Source organism: Oncorhynchus kisutch, unplaced genomic scaffold (genome assembly GCF_002021735.2).
Source record: "Oncorhynchus kisutch isolate 150728-3 unplaced genomic scaffold, Okis_V2 scaffold1577, whole genome shotgun sequence".
NCBI lineage: Eukaryota > Metazoa > Chordata > Actinopteri > Salmoniformes > Salmonidae > Oncorhynchus > Oncorhynchus kisutch.
This window is the reverse complement of record NW_022263522.1, coordinates 14,731-35,182: the sequence shown is the minus strand read 5'-3', so window position 1 is coordinate 35,182 and position 20,452 is coordinate 14,731. Positions and strand designations below refer to the sequence as shown.

Here is a 20,452-nt window from a genome sequence, read left to right as displayed (position 1 = left end):
AATTGAAATTAAGTTCATTGGTTGACACCTGTACATAATTAGTCATTCAGGTAAGAAGGGTCTGGGATTCCTTTATGAGGTGCAACCAAAACAGCTGTTAGACATTGCAACAGGGATATTCTGGCAGGGTGTCTGTCTAGCATTAGTTCTGAATACGGTTGTGGTTTTGATAACTAATATGGCTTTTGGACTCTCTTTGAGGTTAGTTTTTCAATGTATTCATCTGATTGGTTTACCTTGTCTTAAAGTGTTTACTGTTTATTTATGTTTAACTGTCTGAATGTTTTATAGTGTTTCTTGGATTTGTTGCCTGCTAATTGGAGGGATAACGTGCTTTACCCTTCAAGGTGCGTTTTGGTTCAAAGTAATTTAAATCACAGTCTAGTTCCAATGGCTTAAGGCTGGAATTTTACCACAATGTTTTCTTTGTTTCCTAGGTGACGCTTATGGGCATCCTGCCTGCACTGGACCTGAACCAACTGGATCCCAAGCAAGTGTGGTGTCTGGTCCAAATGCTAAAGCTACTGGCTACAATAGCCTGGCAAGTGTGACGCAGGGTCCAAATGCCGCAACTGCCAACCATGCCTCTGCAGAAGCGGCCGTCGGCCCCCGCGCCTCAGCTGAAGCAACTGCCAGCCATACCTCTGCAGAAGCGGCCACAGGCCCCCGCGCCTCAGCTGAAGCAACTGCCAGCCATACCTCTGCAGAAGCGGCTGGCCCCCGCGCCTCTGCTGAAGCAACTGCCAAACATACCTCTGCAGAAGCGGCCATCGAACCCCGCGCCTCAGCTCAAGCAACTGCCAGCCATACCTCTGCACAAGCGGCTGGCCCCCGCGCCTCAGCTCAAGCAACTGCCAGCCATACCTCTGCAGAAGCGGCCACAGGCCCCCGCGCCTCAGCTGAATCAACTGCCAGCCATACCTCTGCAGAAGCGGCTGGCCCCCGCGCCTCTGCTGAAGCAACTGCCAAACATACCTCTGCAGAAGCCGCCGTCAGCCCCCGCGCCTCAGCTGAAGCAACTGCCAGCCATACCTCTGCACAAGCGGCCGCAGGCCCCCGCGCATCTGCTGAAGCAACTGCCAGCCATACCTCTGCAGTAGCGGCCGCCGGCCCCCGCGCCTCTGCTGAAGCAACTGCCAAACATACCTCTGCAGAAGCGGCCGGCCTTGCACAGACGGCCCGACCCCTCAACAAGCTAGATAGGGAGATCATAATTTGGTTTGCCCAACTCCTTAATCGTCTTTCTCCTGTTACTGTGCCTCCATTTGAAGAAAAGGGCAAAGGTAATTGAGGTGAGGAATTATGCAAACTAATGCGCTTGTTTGAAATGAGGAACTCCTTCACCATACGACAAAAATGTACCTCTGATTTGGCCACTATTGCTGACACTTAGGTTGTACGGTTATGATTTTGATTTGGCCTTGTGTTCCTGCTACTCTTACATGATTTGTTCAATAAACAATTTGACTTCCAAAATGCCTTCTCTTTAAATGTGGGTTTCTCTTCTGCCTACCATATGTTTGCTGATTAGGGACAGACTGGGTCTGGAGGAAAAGGGATTGTGGATCACACCACTTGTGCAAACTCATTTGTTTACCTTTGTTTCTGGTAGTTGAGGAAAGGTTGACTGCATTTCTTTTAATTCCTCATTGTTTGCATAGTCAACATGCACACACTTAACCCACCAGTTATGCCACCAGGGGTCTTTTCACAGTCCCCAAATCAAGAACAAATGAAACGCACAGTGTTATAGAGCCATGATTGGCTGGAACTCCCTTCCATGTAGCGCAAGAGACCAGCTAACCGGCATTAAAAAAACAAAGGAACCCCTCACGGCACAACGCCTCTCCCCCATGTGAACTACTGGTTGTGTGTATGTGTAACAGATGCACAAACACACTAATGCATTAACATATGTAAATTGCCGTTGCTAGGTAAAGCCCCGCCTTATCTCAGTTCACTGGTCACTGTAGCAGCACGCGCTCCAGCAGGTATATTTCACTGGTAACCCCCAAAGCCAATTCCTCCTTTGGCCACCTTTCATTCCAGTTCTCTGCTGCCAATAACTGGAACGAACTGCAAAAATCGCTGGAGACTCTTATCTCCCTCACTAACTTCAAGCACCAGCTGTCAGAGCAGCTCACAGATCATTGCACCTGTACATAGCCCATCTGTAAATAACCCATCCATCTACCTCATCCCCGAACTGTATTCATTTATTTATTTTGCTCCTTTGCACCCCAGTATCTCATTCATCTTCTGCACATCTATCACTCCAGTGTTTAATTGCTATATCATAATTACCTCGCCACTATGGCCTATTTTATTGCCTTACCTCCCTAATCTTACCTCATTTGCACACACTATATATATTTATTTTTTCTACTGTATTATTCTGTATGTTTGTTTATTAGATGTGTAACTCTGTGTTGTATGTGACGAACTGCTTTGCTTTATCTTGACCAGGTCGTAGTTTTAAATGAGATCTTGTTCTCAACTAGCCTACCTGGTTAAATAAAGGTATAATTAAAAACAAAAAACAAAAACTAGCCTACTGATCTGACGGCACTTGTTATGTTAACAATATCACTGAAAATATCAAAAAAGCATCTTCAACAGAGGGGATCAAGCTGATTCTATACCATTTTACAGAGGCCAGTTCATGAAGGAAGGCTTGCTCATGAAAGTTTTTTAGCAAGCGTCTATGACAAATCAGGACAGGTCGTTTCACAGAGCAGCCATTACGAAAACGGTGATCACTAAGGTCATTACAGAAAACACCAGACTGATACCTATCAGGATTATTTGTGAGGGTGACATCAAGGAGAGTAGCCTTTTCTGGGTGTTTGGAGTCATACCTTGTGGTATTGCTGATAATCTGAGATAATCCTCCCACCAGCCTGCTCTGGTGCGGTGTGCATTTTGGAACATTCTGAATAGGCCTACCACCGTGTGCACATTAATGCACTTAAAATGTGAAGAAATACTCGTTTTTCAACATTTGGATCTTAACATTCTGATCTGTTCCATCAGCCTTATGAATTGATACAGCATATACCTCCACTATACTACTTTGATACACATCAGTGGGGGTTAAGAATTGAGTACACGAAATGTCCATTGAAAACAAAGTGGTACACCTGCGTATATCCTCCATTACACCACTAACTGTACGATTTGAGAAGAGCGCTTCTCCCTCACTGCTTTTGCCTTTTCACATCACCTTCCGTAGACCGGTGCACTGCGGTTCAGGTTAGTAGAACTCCCTCATAGGCTGCATTACCAAGGCATCCCAATTCTGATATTTTTTTTTCACTAATTAGTCTTTTGACTAAGATCTGATGTGAAAAGATCTGATGTGATTGCTCAAAACATTAATAATTGGAAAAAAGATTAGAATTGGGCTCCCTGTGTAACACAGCAATAGGTCAGTTTCTACAGCTAAAGTGAGGCAACGCAACAACCAATGGTTGCGTGCCACAACATCAACTGTGTCATCCTCTGACATATGATGTGGTTAGCTGATACTTAAAATACCTATCAAGGCGATGTAAGATCTGGCAGACTTCAGCAACATCTAAGCTTTGGAAAGTGGCTGAAGTCTGTTTGGACGCAATCACAATTGCTGGCAAAACGGCTGACCTGATTGGTGAAAAGACCAATTAGTGGGAACAAGATCAGAATTTGGCAGCTACAGACGACTGAACATGTATGAAATGTAATATGCGTTCATCAATTGTCTGTTTTTTTGTAAGTTGTTGAACTGAATTTGGTCTCTTTCTTTTGTCGTCCAATTCTCCCTCTGTTGTTCACCATACGGCAACAGATGACTGCACCTAATCGCATTTGGGAAATTGAACCAATGGAAATGAAGTTCATTGGCTGACAGCTGTACATAATTAGCCAGCCAGGGTAGAAGGGTCTGGGATTCCTTTATGAGGTGCAACCAAAACAGCTGTTAGAAATAGCATCCGGGATATTCTGGCAGGCTGTCGAGAATTAGTTCTTGAATACTGTTGTGGTTTTGATCACTAAAATGCCTGTGACTTTTGGACTCTCTTTGAGGTTAGTTTTTCAATGCGTTCATCTGGTTGGTTTACCATGTCTTAAAGTGTTCACTGGTTATTTATGTTTAACTGTCTGACTGTTTTGTAGTGTTTCTTGGATTTGTTGCCTGCTAATTGGAGGGATAACTTGTTTTACACTTAAAGGTGCGTTTTGCTTTACATTAATTCAGGTCAAATCACAGGTCTAGTTCCGATCCAAATGAAGGCTGGCATTTTACCACAATGTTTTCTTTGTTTCCTAGGTAATGCTCATGGGCATCCTACCTACACTGGACCTGAACCAACTGGATCCTATGCCCAAGCAAGTGTGGTGTCTGGTCCAAATGCTAAAGCTACTGGCCAAAATGCCACGTCAGCAGAAGCTACTGGCCACAATGCCACGTCAGCAGAAGCTACTGGCCACAATGCCATGTCAAGTGTCAAGTCCGGCCCCGGCGCCTCAGCAGAAGCAACAGGCCCCGGCGCCTCAGCAGAAGCAACAGGCCCCGGCGCCTCAGCAGAAGCAACAGGCCCCGGCGCCTCAGCAGAAGCAACAGGCCCCGGCGCCTCAGCAGAAGCAACAGGCCCCGGCGCCTCAGCAGTAGCGTCCGGCCCCGGCGCCTCAGCAGTAGCGACAGGCCCCGGCGCCTCAGCAGAAGCGACAGGCCCCGGCGCCTCAGCAGAAGCGACAGGCCCCGGCGCCTCAGCAGAAGCGACAGGCCCCCGCGCCTCGTCAGCAGAAGCTACTGGCCACAATGTCACGTCAGCAGAAGCTACTGGCCACAATGCCACGTCAGCAGAAGCTACTGGCCACAATGCCATGTCAAGTGTAAAGTCCGGCCCCGGCGCCTCAGTAGAAGCAACAGGCCCCGGCGCCTCAGCGGTAGCGTCCGGCCCCGGCGCCTCAGCGGAAGCAACAGGCCCCGGCGCCTCAGCGGAAGCAACAGGCCCCGGCGCCTCAGCTGAAGCAACAGGCCCCGGCGCCTCAGCAGAAGCAACAGGCCCCGGCGCCTCAGCAGAAGCAACAGGCCCCGGCGCCTCAGCAGAAGCAACAGGCCCCGGCGCCTCAGCAGAAGCGGCAGGCCCCGGCGCCTCAGCAGAAGCGACAAGCCTTGAACAGACGGCCCGACCTCTCAACTAGGGAGATCATAATTTGGTTTGGCCAACTCTTTAATCGTCTTATCCCTGTTACCTTTACCCTTTTCTGCAAGAGGCACAGTAACTGAGGTGGGGAAATGTGTGAACTAATGCGCTTGTTTGAAATGAGGATCTCCTTCACTTGTACATCGTCATGCAAATTGTATACAGAGGTGGATGATACAATGTTATGAATCGTTTTTATAAACCTACGACTAAATTGACTTCTGATGTAGCGATATTGCAGACACACTTTTAGGTTCTACGGTTATGCTTTTGATTTAGCCTGGTGTTCCTGCAACTCTTGCATGATTTGCTCAATAAACCATTTGACTTTCAAAAAACCTTGTCCTTAAAATATAATCTCTTCTGCCTACCATGTGCTTGCTGTTTGGTAACAGACTGTGGGCCTGGAGTAAAAGGGAATTTGCGTTTTTGTTATACACTTGTCTAAACAGATTTGTTTCTGCTAGTTTGTTCTAAAGTTTTCTAACTTGTCAGAGCTCCCTCATATGTTCATACACTACCTGTCCCTTAGTGTAGGCTGTTTGCTTTACAGTAATCTGCCTTTTTCCACCAATGCCTAAAGAATGTGAATGCAGTGTAACTCATCGTCCCATTACCTGTCACTAACCTGTCCCAGGGACGCTGAAGTTTCTCCTTGACCTTATTCAGAAACATTAAATCAACTTGACACATTCTGACTGTTCTACAATGTTGGTCTGGCCAGACACATGGATGCAATCATATGCGTGCATTTATTTCAGCTGTGAAAAGTACTCGAAGTCGTTCAGACATTCCTTATGTCAACTCTCAATGTGGTCTTCTGCACAATCCATTTCTACACTACCACAATGAGGTTGCACTCGCAGAAGCCCCTGACAGGAACTTCAATAGATTTTATAAAGGTGCTCTTAAGCTCTCACTTTGTACAACATTATCTAGAGACATAAATATGAATTTGTTCTTAAGCCTGGCTGGTGACTTGCTTTTTTTTTTTTTTTCCAACAATTTCAAGAAACACTTAGCGTTCTGACATTTTAGGACTGTCAAGCAACTAACCTCAGGGGAAAAAAACATCCTCACTGTCAGCTTTGTAATTTTCAGCAAACTTGATGGACAAAAATGTGTATGAACATAAGATTCAACAACAAACTGAACAAGTTCCACAAACATGTGACTAACAAATGGAATAATGTGTCCCGGAACAAAGGGGGGGTCAAAAGTAACAGTATCTGTTGTGGACACCAGATGTATTAAGAACTGCAGTGCATCTCATGGACTGCACCAGATTTGCCAGTTCTTGCTGTGAGATATTACCCCACTCGTCCAGCAAGGCACCTGCAAGTTCCCAGACATTTCTGGGGGGAATGGTCCTCACCCTCCGATCCAACAGGTCCTAGACGTGCTCAATGGGATTGAGTTCCGACCTCTTTGCTGGCAATGGCAGAACACTGACATTCCTGTCTTGCAGGAAATCACGCATAGAACGAGCAGTATGGATGGTGGCATTGTCATGCTGGAGGGTCATGTCAGGATGAGTCTGCAGGAAGGGAACCACATGAGGGAGGAGGATGTCTTCCCTGTAACGCACAGCGTTGAGATTGCCTGCATGACAACAAGCTCCGTCCGATGATGCTGTGACACACCGCCCCAGACCATGACGGACCCTCCACCTCCAAATGGATCCCACTCCAGAGTTCAGGCCTCGTGTAACGCTCAAACGTGAATCCGACCATCACCCCCGGTGAGACAAAACCGCACCTCGTCAATGTAGAACACTTTTTGCCAGTCCTGTCTAGACCAGCGACGGTGGGTTTGTGCCCATAGGCGACGTTGTTGCCTGTGATGTCTGGTGAGGACCTGCCTTACTACAACAGGCCTACAAGCCCTCAGTCCAGCCTCTGTCAGCCTATTGCGGACAGCCTGAGCACTGATGGAGGGATTGTGCTTTCCTGGTGCAGCTCGGGCAGTTGTTGCCTTCCTGTACCTGTCCTGCAGGTGTGATGTCCGCATGTTCCGATCCTGTGCAGGTGTTGTCACACGTGGTCTGCCACTCCGAGGACGATCAGCTGTCCGTCTTGCATCAATATAGCGCTGTCGTAGGCGTCTCACAGTACAGACATTGCAATATTTTGCCCTGGTAATCTGCAGTCCTCATGCCTCCTTGCAGCATACCTAAGGCACGTTCACTCAGATGAGCAGGGACCCTGGGCATCTGTATTTTGGTGTCAGTAGAAAGGCCTCTTTTGTGTTTTAAGTTTTCATAACTGTGACCTTAATTGCCTACCGTCTGTAAGCTGTTAGTGTCTTAACGACCGTTCGACAGGTGCATGTTCATTAAATGTTTATGGTTCATTGAACAAACATGGGAAACAATGTTTAAGCCCTTACAATGAAGATCTGTGAAGTTATTTGGATTTTTACAATTTATCTTTGATTGACAGGGTCCTGAAAACGGGACTTTTAGTTTCTGACAATTTGTTCATGGAGGAATTAAATCTAAAGCTGCAAGTGTGGACTCTAGTAAAATGTTTGATTAAAGCACTAAATTTGTCACAGAGGGAGACGTCCTCTGGCGCTGCTTTGAAACCTTTTTTTGGTGGGGGTGGGGGGGGTCTGAATGATTTGGATTCTGTGATCATTTATCCATGATCAGATCGATCTGAGTTTATAAACATTTTGTTCTGAAAATAATCTGATGACATTAATCTGATCCACATGTCACAGAATCCAGTTTGAGTGCTTTGAACAGGCCTACACCTTGCCATTTACTGGACAGGTTGAGGTACTACTCCTACACTTTCATAGGGAAACATGAGTAAACTGTAGTGAACAAAAATAAACACAACTTGTAAAGTGTTGATCCCATGTTTCATGAGCTGAAATAAAAGATCTGTTGCCAGAGGATTTAATGTTCAGTTTTTTACGATAAGCCACCTCCAACTTGGCAGCACGTCCAACCGGCCTCCCAACCACAGACCACGTGTAACCACGCCAACCAAGGACATCCACAACCGGCTTCTTTACCTGTGGGATCGTCTGAGACCAGCCATCCGGACAGCTGATGACACTAAGGGGCATTTCTGTCTGTAATAAAGCCCTTTTGTGGGGAAAACTCATTCTGATTGGCAGGGCTTGGCTCTCAAGTGTGCCAGGCCCACCCACATCAAATCAAATTTGAATTGTTCACATACACATGGTTAGCAGATGTTAATGCGAGTGTAGCGAAATGCTTGTGCTTCTAGTTCCGACCATGCAGTAATATCTAACAACTAATCTAACCTAAAAATTTCACAACAACTACCTTATACACACAAGTGTAAAGGAATGAATCAGTAATGAATATGTAAATAAAAATATATGAATGAGAGATTGCCGAACGGCATAGGCAAGATGCAGTAGATGGTATAGAGTACAGTATATACATATGAGATGAGTAATGTAGGGTATGTAAACATTATATAATGTGGCATTGTTTAAAGTAGCTAGTGATACATTTATTACATCAATTTTTCCATTGCTAAAGTGGCTAAAGATTTGAATCAGTATGTTGGCAGCAGCCACTCAATGTTAGTGATGGCTGTTGAACAGTTTGATGGCCTTGAGATTGAAAACCAGCTTCTGTCTCTCGGTCCCCGCTTTGATGCACCTGTACTGACCTCGCCTTCTGGATGATAGCGGGGTGAACAGGCAGTGGCTCGGGTGTTTGTTGTCCTTGATGATATTTTTAGCCTTCCTGTGACATCGGGTGGTGTAGGTGTCTTGGAGGGCAGGTAGTTTACCCCGGTGATCCGTTGTGCAGTCCTCACTACCCTCTGGAGAGCCTTACGGTATGGGCGGAGCAGTTCTTCATTGTAAAGGGCTTAAACATTGTTTCCCATGCTTGTTCAATGAACCACAAGAGATGAACCACCCAGTTATGAAAACTTAGGACACAAAAGAGGCCTTTCTACTGACTCTGAAAAAACACCAAAATAAAGATGCCCAGGGTCCCTGCTCATCTGCGTGAACGTGCCTTAGGTATGCTGCAAGGAGGCATGAGGACTGCTGATGTGGCCAGGGCAATAAATGTCCGTACTGTGAGACGCCTATGACAGCGCTACATTGAGACAAGACGGACAGCTGATTGTCCTCGGAGTGGCAACACCTGCACAGGATCAGTACATGCGAACATCACACCTGCAGGACAGGTACAGGAAGGCAACTGCCCGAGTTGCACCAGGAACGCACAATCCCTCCATCAGTGCTCAGACTGTCTGCAATAGGCTGAGAGAGGCTGGACTGAGGGCTTGTAGGCCTGTTGTAAGGCAGGTCCTCACCAGACATCACAGGCAACAACGTCGCCTATGGGCACAAACCCACCGTCGCTGGTCTAGACAAGACTGGCAAAAAGTGCTCTTCACTGACAAGTCATGGTTTTGTCTCACCGGGGGTGATAGTCGGATTCGCGTTTGAGCGTTACACCGAGGCCTGTACTCTGGAGCAGGATTGATTGAGGTAGAGGGTCCGTCATGGTTTGGGGCGGTGTGTCATAGCATCATCGGACGGAGCTTGTTGTCATGCATGCAATCTCAACGCTGTGCGTTACAGGGAAGACATCCTCGTCCGTCATGTGGTACCCTTTCTGCAGACAACCCTCCAGCATGACAATGCCACCAGCCATACTTTTTGTTCTGTGAGTGATTTCCTGCAAGAGAGGAATGTCAGTGTTCTGCCATTGCCAGAAAAGAGACCGGAACTCAATCCCATTGAGCACGTCTAGGATAATTTTGTACAAAGTGATAGCTTAAGTGCACCTTTTAAAATCTATTGAAGTTCCTGCCAGGGGCTTCTGCAAGTGCAACCTCATTGTGGTAGTGTAGAAATGGATTGTGCAGAAGACCACATTGAGAGTTGACATAAGGAATGTCTGAACGACTTCAAGTGGAGTACTTTTCACAGCTGAAATAAATGAATGCATATGATTGCATCCATGTGTCTGGCCAGACCAACATTGTAGAACAGTCAGAATGTGTCAAGTTGATTTAATGTTTCTGAATAAGGCCAAGGAGAAACTTCAGCGTCCCTGGGACAGGTTAGTGACAGGTAATGGGACGATGAGTTACACTGCAGTCACATTCTTTAGGCATTGGTGGTAAAAGGCAGATTACTGTAAAGCAAACAGCCTACACTAAGGGACAGGTAGTGTATGAACATATGAGGGAGCTCTGACAAGTTAGAAAACTTTAGAATTTGAACTACCAGAAACAAATCTGTTTAGACAAGTGTATAACAAAAACGCAAATTCCCTTTTACTCCAGGCCCACAGTCTGTTACCAAACAGCAAGCACATGGTAGGCAGAAGAGATTATATTTTAAGGACAAGGTTTTTTGAAAGTCAAATGGTTTATTGAGCAAATCATGCAAGAGTAGCAGGAACACCAGGCTAAATCAAAAGCATAACCGTAGAACCTAAAAGTGTGTCAGCAATATCGCTACATACAGAAGTCAATTTAGTCGTATGTTTATAAAAACGATTCATAACATTGTATCATCCACCTCTGTATACAATTTGCATGACGATGTACAAGTGAAGGAGATCCTCATTTCAAACAAGTGCATTAGTTCACACATTTCCCCACCTCAGTTACTGTGCCTCTTGCAGAAAAGGGTAAAGGTAACAGGGATAAGACGATTAAAGAGTTGGCCAAACCAAATTATGATCTCCCTAGTTGAGTGGTCGGGCCGTCTGTTCAAGGCTTGTCGCTTCTGCTGAGGCGCCGGGGCCTGCCGCTTCTGCTGAGGCGCCGGGGCCTGTTGCTTCTGCTGAGGCGCCGGGGCCTGTTGCTTCTGCTGAGGCGCCGGGGCCTGTTGCTTCTGCTGAGGCGCCGGGGCCTGTTGCTTCTGCTGAGGCGCCGGGGCCTGTTGCTTCCGCTGAGGCGCCGGGGCCGGACGCTACCGCTGAGGCGCCGGGGCCTGTTGCTTCTACTGAGGAGCCGGGGCCGGACTTTACACTTGACATGGCATTGTGGCCAGTAGCTTCTGCTGACGTGACATTGTGGCCAGTAGCTTCTGCTGACGAGGCGCGGGGGCCTGTCGCTTCTGCTGAGGCACCGGGGCCTGTCGCTTCTGCTGAGGCGCGGGGGCCTGTCGCTTCTGCTGAGGCGCCGGGGTCTGTCGCTTCTGCTGAGGCGCCGGGGCCTGTCGCTACTGCTGAGGCGCCGGGGCCTGTCGCTACTGCTGAGGCGCCGGGCCCTGTTGCTTCTGCTGAGGCGCCGGGCCCTGTTGCTTCTGCTGAGGCGCCGGGCCCTGTTGCTTCTGCTGAGGCGCCGGGGCCGGACGCTACCGCTGAGGCGCCGGGGCCTGTTGCTTCTGCTGAGGCGCTGGGGCCGGACTTTACACTTGACATGGCATTGTGGCCAGTAGCTTCTGCTGACGTGGCATTGTGGCCAGTAGCTTCTGCTGACGTGGCATTGTGGCCAGTTGCTTCTGCTGACGTGGCATTGTGGCCAGTTGCTTCTGCTGACGTGGCATTGTGGCCAGTTGCTTCTGCTGACGTGGCATTGTGGCCAGTAGCTTCTGCTGACGTGGCATTGTGGCCAGTAGCTTCTGCTGACGTGGCATTGTGGCCAGTAGCTTTAGCATTTGGACCAGACACCACACTTGCTTGGGCATAGGATCCAGTTGGTTCAGGTCCAGTGTAGGCAGGATGCCCATGAGCGTTACCTAGGAAACAAAGAAAACATTGTGGTAAAATGCCAGCCTTCATTTGGATCGGAACTAGACCTGTGATTTGACCTGAATTAGTGTAAAGCAAAACGCACCTTTAAGTGTAAAACAAGTTATCCCTCCAATTAGCAGGCAACAAATCCAAGAAACACTACAAAACAGTCAGACAGTTAAACATAAATAACCAGTGAACACTTTAAGACATGGTAAACCAACCAGATGAACGCATTGAAAAACTAACCTCAAAGAGAGTCCAAAAGTCACAGCCATTTTAGTGATCAAAACCACAACAGTATTCAAGAACTAATTCTCGACAGCCTGCCAGAATATCCCGGTTGCTATTTCTAACAGCTGTTTTGGTTGCACCTCATAAAGGAATCCCAGACCCTTCTACCCTGGCTGGCTAATTATGTACAGCTGTCAGCCAATGAACTTCATTTCCATTGGTTCAATTTCCCAAATGTGATTAGGTGCAGTCATCCGTTGCAGTATGGTGAACAACAGAGGGAGAATTGGATGACAAAAGAAAGAGACCAAATTCAGTTCAACAACTTACAAAAAAACAGACAATTGATGAACGCATATTACATTTCATACATGTTCAGTCATCTGTAGCTGCCAAATTCTGATCTTTTTCCCACGAATTGGTCTTTTCACCAATCAGGTCAGCCGTTTTGCCAGCAATTGTGATTGCGTCCAAACAGACTTCAGCCACTTTCCAAAGCTTAGATGTTGCTGAAGTCTGCCAGATCTTACATCGCCTTGATAGGTATTTTAAGTATCAGCTAACCACATCATATGTCAGAGGATGACACAGTTGATGTTGTGGCACGCAACCATTGGTTGTTGCGTTGCCTCACTTTAGCTGTAGAAACTGACCTATTGCTGTGTTACACAGGGATCCCAATTCTAATCTTTTTTCCAATTATTAATGTTTTGAGCAATCACATCAGATCTTTTCACATCAGATCTTAGTCAAAAGACTAATTAGTGAAAAAAAAATGTCAGAATTGGGATGCCTTGGTAATGCAGCCTATGAGGGAGTTCTACTAACCTGAACCGCAGTGCACCGGTCTACGGAAGGTGATGTGAAAAGGCAAAAGCAGTGAGGGAGAAGCGCTCTTCTCAAATCGTACAGTTAGTGGTGTAATGGAGGATATACGCAGGTGTACCACTTTGTTTTCAATGGACATTTTGTGTACTCAATTCTTAACCCCCACTGATGTGTATCAAAGTAGTATAGTGGAGGTATATGCTGTATCAATTCATAAGGCTGATGGAACAGATCAGAATGTTAGGATCCTAATGTTGAAAAACTATTATTTCTTCACATTTTAAGTGCATTAATGTGCACACGGTGGTAGGCCTATTCAGAATATTCCAAAATGCACACCGCACCAGAGCAGGCTGGTGGGAGGATTATCTCAGATTATCAGCAATACCACAAGGTATGACTCCAAACACCCAGAAAAGGCTACTCTCCTTGATGTCACCCTCACAAATAATCCTGATAGGTATCAGTCTGGTGTTTTCTGTAATGACCTTAGTGATCACCGTTTTCGTAATGGCTGCTCTGTGAAACGACCTGTCCTGATTTGTCATAGACGCTTGCTAAAAAACTTTCATGAGCAAGCCTTCCTTCATGAACTGGCCTCTGTAAAATGGTATAGAATCAGCTTGATCCCCTCTGTTGAAGATGCTTTTTTGATATTTTCAGTGATATTGTTAACATAACAAGTGCCGTCAGATCAGTAGGCTAGTTTTTGTTTTTTGTTTTTAATTATACCTTTATTTAACCAGGTAGGCTAGTTGAGAACAAGATCTCATTTAAAACTACAACCTGGTCAAGATAAAGCAAAGCAGTTCGTCACATACAACACAGAGTTACACATGTAATAAACAAACATACAGAATAATACAGTAGAAAAATAAATATATATATATAGTGTATGCAAATGAGGTAAGATTAGGGAGGTAAGGCAATAAAATAGGCCATAGTGGCGAGGTAATTATGATATAGCAATTAAACACTGGAGTGATAGATGTGCAGAAGATGAATGAGATACTGGGGTGCAAAGGAGCAAAATAAATAAATGAATACAGTTCGGGGATGAGGTAGATGGATGGGTTATTTACAGATGGGCTATGTACAGGTGCAATGATCTGTGAGCTGCTCTGACAGCTGGTGCTTGAAGTTAGTGAGGGAGATAAAGAGTCTCCAGCTCCAGCGATTTTTGCAGTTCGTTCCAGTTATTGGCAGCAGAGAACTGGAATGAAAGGTGACCAAAGGAGGAATTGGCTTTGGGGGTTACCAGTGAAATATACCTGCTGGAGCGCGTGCTGCTATAGTGACCAGTGAACTGAGATAAGGTGGGGCTTTACCTAGCAACGACTTGATGACTTGGAGCCAGTGGGTTTGACGATGAGTATGAAGCGAGGGCCAGCCAACGAGAGAGTACAGTTCGCAGTGGTGGGAAGTATATGGGGCTTTGGTGACAAAACGGATGGCACTGTGATAGACTGCATCCAATTTGAGAGTTTGAGGCTATTTTGTAAATGATATCGGCGAAGTCGATGATTGGTGGATAGTCAGTTTTACAAGGGTATGTTTGGCAGCATGAGTGAGGGATGCTTTGTTGCAAAATAGGAAGCCCATTCCAGATTTAATATGCTTGCTACCATGGGAACATACATGGACTGTGCTATGATTTGCTGTCACTCCTCTGTCCTCTATTTCTTTTATATTGATTCTGTACTGTTGAGGAAAGAGTTTGCAAGGCAGCATTTCACATTCAGTGTCCTGTGGAGGTCAGACCTAGGAAGAAAAGGGTTGTAGTTTATTTCAGCTTTTCAAAAGGTAGTTGAATAGATATTTTAGGATCCCCATTAGCCAATGGCGACAGCTAGTCTTACTGGGGTCCGACAAAAAAAATACTTGGCAATTTACATATGTTAATGCATTAGTGTGTTTGTGCATCTGTTACACATACACACAACCAGTAGTTCACATGGGGGAGAGGCGTTGTGCCGTGAGGGGTTCCTTTGTTTTTTTAATCCCGGTTAGCTGGTCTCTTGCGCTATATGGAAGGGAGTTCCAGCCAATCATGGCTCTATAACACTGTGCGTTTCATTTGTTCTTGATTTGGGGACTGTGAAAAGACCCCTGGTGGCATAACTGGTGGGTTAAGTGTGTGCATGTTGACTATGCAAACAATGAGGAATTAAAAGAAATGCAGTCAACCTTTCCTCAACTACCAGAAACAAAGGTAAACAAATGAGTTTGCACAAGTGGTGTGATCCACAATCCCTTTTCCTCCAGACCCAGTCTGTCCCTAATCAGCAAACATATGGTAGGCAGAAGAGAAACCCACATTTAAAGAGAAGGCATTTTGGAAGTTAAATTGTTTATTGAACAAATCATGTAAGAGTAGCAGGAACACCAGGCCAAATCAAAATCATAACCGTACAACCTAAGTGTCAGCAATAGTGGCCAAATCAGAGGTACATTTTTGTCGTATGGTGAAGGAGTTCCTCATTTCAAACAAGCGCATTAGTTTGCATAATTCCTCACCTCAATTACCTTTGCCCTTTTCTTCAAATGGAGGCACAGTAACAGGAGAAAGACGATTAAGGAGTTGGGCAAACCAAATTATGATCTCCCTATCTAGCTTGTTGAGGGGTCGGGCCGTCTGTGCAAGGCCGGCCGCTTCTGCAGAGGTATGTTTGGCAGTTGCTTCAGCAGAGGCGCGGGGGCCGGCGGCCGCTACTGCAGAGGTATGGCTGGCAGTTGCTTCAGCAGATGCGCGGGGGCCTGCGGCCGCTTGTGCAGAGGTATGGCTGGCAGTTGCTTCAGCTGAGGCGCGGGGGCCAGCCGCTTCTGCAGAGGTATGGCTGGCAGTTGCTTCAGCTGAGGCGCGGGGGCCTGTGGCCGCTTCTGCAGAGGTATGGCTGGCAGTTGCTTCAGCTGAGGCGCGGGGGCCAGCCGCTTGTGCAGAGGTATGGCTGGCAGTTGCTTGAGCTGAGGCGCGGGGTTCGACGGCCGCTTCTGCAGAGGTATGTTTGGCAGTTGCTTCAGCAGAGGCGCGGGGGCCAGCCGCTTCTGCAGAGGTATGGCTGGCAGTTGCTTCAGCTGAGGCGCGGGGGCCTGTGGCCGCTTCTGCAGAGGTATGGCTGGCAGTTAGGCTGTTATGGCTGGTTAGGCTGTTAACATGTTATCTATAGCGTTCTTGACAAACAATTACTTATGTTGTCTACGTTTACTGACATCGGTCATATTCAGCAGATGTTGCACATTTGTAAATGCATCAGTTGTTCTGCGCTCTGTCACACAGATGAGAGTGCTCTGAAATCGGAGTAGATAGCCAGAGTGAATTTACCAACGCTATCAAATCAAATGTTATTTGTCACATACACAAGGTTAGCAGATGTTAATGCGAGTGTAGTGAAATGCTTGTGCTTCTAGTTCGGACAATGCAGTAATAACCAACGAGTAATCTAACCTAACAATTCCAAAACTACTACCTTATACAAACAATTGTAAAGGGATAAAGAATATGTACATAAAGATATATGAATGAGTGGTGGTACAGAACGGCATAGGCAAGATGCAGTAGATGGTATCGAGTACAGTATATACATATGAGATGAGTAATGTAGGGTATGTAAACATATTAAGTAGCATTGTTTAAAGTGGCTAGTGATATATTTTTACATCAATTTCCATTATTAAAGTGGCTGGAGTTGAGTCAGTATGTTGGCAGCAGCCACTCAATGTTAGTGGTGGCTGTTTAACAGTCTGATGGCCTTGAGATTGAAAAACAGCTTCTGTCACTCGGTCCCTGCCTTGATGCACCTGTACTGACCTCGCCTTCTGGATGATAGCGGGGTGAACAGGCAGTGGCTCAGGTGGATGTTGTCCTTGATGATCTTTATGGCCTTCCTGTGACATCGGGTGGTGTAGGTGTCCTGGAGGGCAGGTAGTTTGCCCCCGGTGATGCGGTGTGCAAATCAAATCAAATCAAATCAAATCAAATTTATTTATATAGCCCTTCGTACATCAGCTGATATCTCAAAGTGCTGTACAGAAACCCAGCCTAAAACCCCAAACAGCAAGCAATGCAGGTGTAGAAGCACGGTGGCTAGGAAAAACTCCCTAGAAAGGCCAATACCTAGGAAGAAACCTAGAGAGGAACCAGGCTATGTGGGGTGGCCAGTCCTCTTCTGGCTGTGCCGGGTGGAGATTATAACAGAACATGGTCAAGATGTTCAATGTTCATAAATGACCAGCATGGTCGAATAATAATAAGGCAGAACAGTTGAAACTAGAGCAGCAGCACAGTCAGGTGGAAGTTGAAACTGGAGCAGCAGCATGGCCAGGTAGACTGGGGACAGCAAGGAGTCATCATGTCAGGTAGTCCTGGGGCATGGTCCTAGGGCTCAGGTCAGTTGAAACTGGAACAGCAGCATGGCCAGGTGGACTGGGGACAGCAAGGAGTCATCATGTCAGGTAGTCCTGGGGCATGGTCCTAGGGCTCAGGTCCTCCGAGAGAGAGAAAGAAAGAGAGAAGGAGAGAATTAGAGAACGCACACTTAGATTCACACAGGACACCGAATAGGACAGGAGAAGTACTCCAGATATAACCAACTGACCCCAGCCCCCCGACACATAAACTACTGCAGCATAAATACTGGAGGCTGAGACAGGAGGGGTCAGGAGACACTGTGGCCCCATCCGAGGACACCCCCGGACAGGGCCAAACAGGAAGGATATAACCCCACCCACTTTGCCAAAGCACAGCCCCCACACCACTAGAGGGATATCTTCAACCACCAACTTACCATCCTGAGACAAGGCTGAGTATAGCCCAGAAAGATCTCCGCCACGGCACAACCCAAGGGGGGGGGCGCCAACCCAGACAGGATGACCACAACAGTGAATCAACTCACTCAGGTGACGCACCCCCTCCAGGGACGGCATGAGAGAGCCCCAGCAAGCCAGTGACTCAGCCCCTGTAATAGGGTTAGAGGCAGAGAATCCCAGTGGAAAGAGGGGAACCGGCCAGGCAGAGACAGCAAGGGCGGTTCGTTGCTCCAGAGCCTTTCCGTTCACCTTCCCACTCCTGGGCCAGACTACACTCAATCATATGACCCACTGAAGAGATGAGTCTTCAGTAAAGACTTAAAGGTTGAGACCGAGTTTGCGTCTCTGACATGGGTAGGCAGACCGTTCCATAAAAATGGAGCTCTATAGGAGAAAGCCCTGCCTCCAGCTGTTTGCTTAGAAATTCTAGGGACAATTAGGAGGCCTGCGTCTTGTGACCGTAGCGTACGTATAGGTATGTACGGCAGGACCAAATCAGAGAGATAGGTAGGAGCAAGCCCATGTAATGCTTTGTAGGTTAGCAGTAAAACCTTGAAATCAGCCCTTGCTTTGACAGGAAGCCAGTGTAGAGAGGCTAGCACTGGAGTAATATGATCAAATTTTTTGGTTCTAGTCAGGATTCTAGCAGCCGTATTTAGCACTAACTGAAGTTTATTTAGTGCTTTATCCGGGTAGCCGGAAAATAGAGCATTGCAGTAGTCTAACCTAGAAGTGACAAAAGCATGGATTAATTTTTCTGCATCATTTTTGGACAGAAAGTTTCTGATTTTTGCAATGTTACGTAGATGGAAAAAAGCTGTCCTCGAAATGGTCTTGATATGTTCTTCAAAAGAGAGATCAGGGTCCAGAGTAACGCCGAGGTCCTTCACAGTTTTATTTGAGACGACTGTACAACCATTAAGATTAATTGTCAGATTCAACAGAAGATCTCTTTGTTTCTTGGGACCTAGAACAAGCATCTCTGTTTTGTCCGAGTTTAATAGTAGAAAGTTTGCAGCCATCCACTTCCTTATGTCTGAAACACATGCTTCTAGCGAGGGCAATTTTGGGGCTTCACCATGTTTCATTGAAATGTACAGCTGTGTGTCATCCGCATAGCAGTGAAAGTTTACATTATGTTTTCGAATAACATCCCCAAGAGGTAAAATATATAGTGAAAACAATAGTGGTCCTAAAACGGAACCTTGAGGAACACCGAAATTTACAGTTGATTTGTCAGAGGACAAACCATTCACAGAGACAAACTGATATCTTTCCGACAGATAAGATCTAAACCAGGCCAGAACATGTCCGTGTAGACCAATTTGGGTTTCCAATCTCTCCAAAAGAATGTGGTGATCGATGGTATCAAAAGCAGCACTAAGGTCTAGGAGCACGAGGACAGATGCAGAGCCTCGGTCCGATGCCATTAAAATGTCATTTACCACCTTCACAAGTGCCGTCTCAGTGCTATGATGGGGTCTAAAACCAGACTGAAGCATTTCGTATACATTGTTTGTCTTCAGGAAGGCAGTGAGTTGCTGCGCAACAGCCTTCTCTAAAATGTTTGAGAGGAATGGAAGATTCGATATAGGCCGATAGTTTTTTTATATTTTCTGGGTCAAGGTTTGGCTTTTTCAAGAGAGGCTTTATTACTGCCACTTTTAGTGAGTTTGGTACACATCCAGTGGATAGAGAGCCGTTTATTATGTTCAACATAGGAGGGCCAAGCACAGGAAGCAGCTCTTTCAGTAGTTTAGTTGGAATAGGGTCCAGTATGCAGCTTGAAGGTTTAGAGGCCATGATTATTTTCATCATTGTGTCAAGAGATATAGTACTAAAACACTTGAGCGTCTCTCTTGATCCTAGGTCCTGGCAGAGTTGTGCAGACTCAGGACAACTGAGGTTTGGAGGAATACGCAGGTTTAAAGAGGAGTCCGTAATTTGCTTTCTAATAATCATAATCTTTTCCTCAAAGAAGTTCATAAATTTATCACTGCTAAAGTGAAAGTCATCCTCTCTTGGGGAATGCTGCTTTTTAGTTAGCTTTGCGACAGTATTAAAAAGGAATTTCGGATTGTTCTTATTTTCCTCAATTAAGTTAGAAAAATAGGATGATCGAGCAGCAGTAAGGGCTCTACGGTACTGCACGGTACCGTCCTTCCAAGCTAGTCGGAAGACTTCCAGTTTGGTGTGGAGCCATTTCCGTTCCAATTTTCTGGAAGCTTGCTTCAGAGCTCGGGTATTTTCTGTGTACCAGGGAGCTAGTTTCTTATGAGACATTTTTTTTGTTTTTAGGGGTGCAACTGCATCTAGGGTATTGCGCAAGGTTAGATTGAGATCCTCAGTTAGGTGGTTAACTGATTTTTGTCCTCTGGCGTCCTTGGGTAGGCAGAGGGAGTCTGGAAGGGCATCAAGGAATCTTTGTGTTGTCTGTGAATTTATAGCACGACTTTTGATGTTCCTTGGTTGGGGTCTAAGCAGATTATTTGTTGCAATTGCAAACGTAATAAAATGGTGGTCCGATAGTCCAGGATTATGAGGAAAAACATTAAGATCCACCACATTTATTCCATGGGACAAAACTAGGTCCAGCGTATGACTGTGACAGTGAGTGGGTCCAGAGACATGTTGGACAAAACCCACTGAGTCGATGATGGCTCTGAAAGCCTTTTGGAGTGGGTCTGTGGACTTTTCC

General features: G+C 46.2%; 3 protein-coding genes across 6 annotated transcripts; 2 read left to right on the top strand and 1 right to left on the bottom strand.

Annotated features, from left to right (window-relative positions):
* The first annotated feature begins 66 nt into the window (after window positions 1–66).
* On the top strand, window positions 67–1,479 carry LOC116366816 (protein PELPK1-like). 2 transcript variants are annotated; one of them, XM_031818733.1, is made up of 3 exons: window positions 67–201; window positions 292–347; window positions 438–1,479. In XM_031818733.1, exon 3 carries the CDS (start codon window positions 564–566, stop codon window positions 1,098–1,100), a length of 537 nt encoding a protein of 178 aa, XP_031674593.1. In that variant the 5' UTR covers window positions 67–201; window positions 292–347; window positions 438–563; the 3' UTR covers window positions 1,101–1,479. The 2 variants fall into 2 exon arrangements, with proteins under 2 accessions (XP_031674593.1, XP_031674594.1); XM_031818734.1 differs by lacking the exon at window positions 292–347 and having other exon boundaries at window positions 73–201.
* Window positions 1,480–3,506: 2,027 nt separating this feature from the next.
* LOC116366813 (mucin-13-like) lies at window positions 3,507–5,922 on the top strand. Of its 2 annotated transcripts, XM_031818731.1 has the most exons (3): window positions 3,542–4,065; window positions 4,156–4,211; window positions 4,310–5,922. In XM_031818731.1, the coding sequence occupies exons 1-3, from the start codon at window positions 4,037–4,039 to the stop codon at window positions 5,185–5,187; spliced, it is 963 nt and encodes a 320-aa protein (XP_031674591.1). In that variant the 5' UTR covers window positions 3,542–4,036; the 3' UTR covers window positions 5,188–5,922. The 2 variants fall into 2 exon arrangements, with proteins under 2 accessions (XP_031674592.1, XP_031674591.1); XM_031818732.1 differs by lacking the exon at window positions 4,156–4,211 and having other exon boundaries at window positions 3,507–4,065.
* A 4,629-nt stretch (window positions 5,923–10,551) lies between these two features.
* On the bottom strand, window positions 10,552–12,728 carry LOC116366812 (polysialoglycoprotein-like). Of its 2 annotated transcripts, XM_031818729.1 has the most exons (4): window positions 12,492–12,728; window positions 12,136–12,326; window positions 11,990–12,045; window positions 10,552–11,891 (listed from the first exon to the last, which is right to left on the bottom strand). In XM_031818729.1, exons 2-4 carry the CDS (start codon window positions 12,162–12,164, stop codon window positions 10,894–10,896), a joined length of 1,083 nt encoding a protein of 360 aa, XP_031674589.1. In that variant the 5' UTR covers window positions 12,165–12,326; window positions 12,492–12,728; the 3' UTR covers window positions 10,552–10,893. The 2 variants fall into 2 exon arrangements, with proteins under 2 accessions (XP_031674589.1, XP_031674590.1); XM_031818730.1 differs by lacking the exons at window positions 11,990–12,045; window positions 12,492–12,728 and having other exon boundaries at window positions 12,136–12,299.
* Between the last annotated feature and the right edge of the window lie 7,724 nt (window positions 12,729–20,452).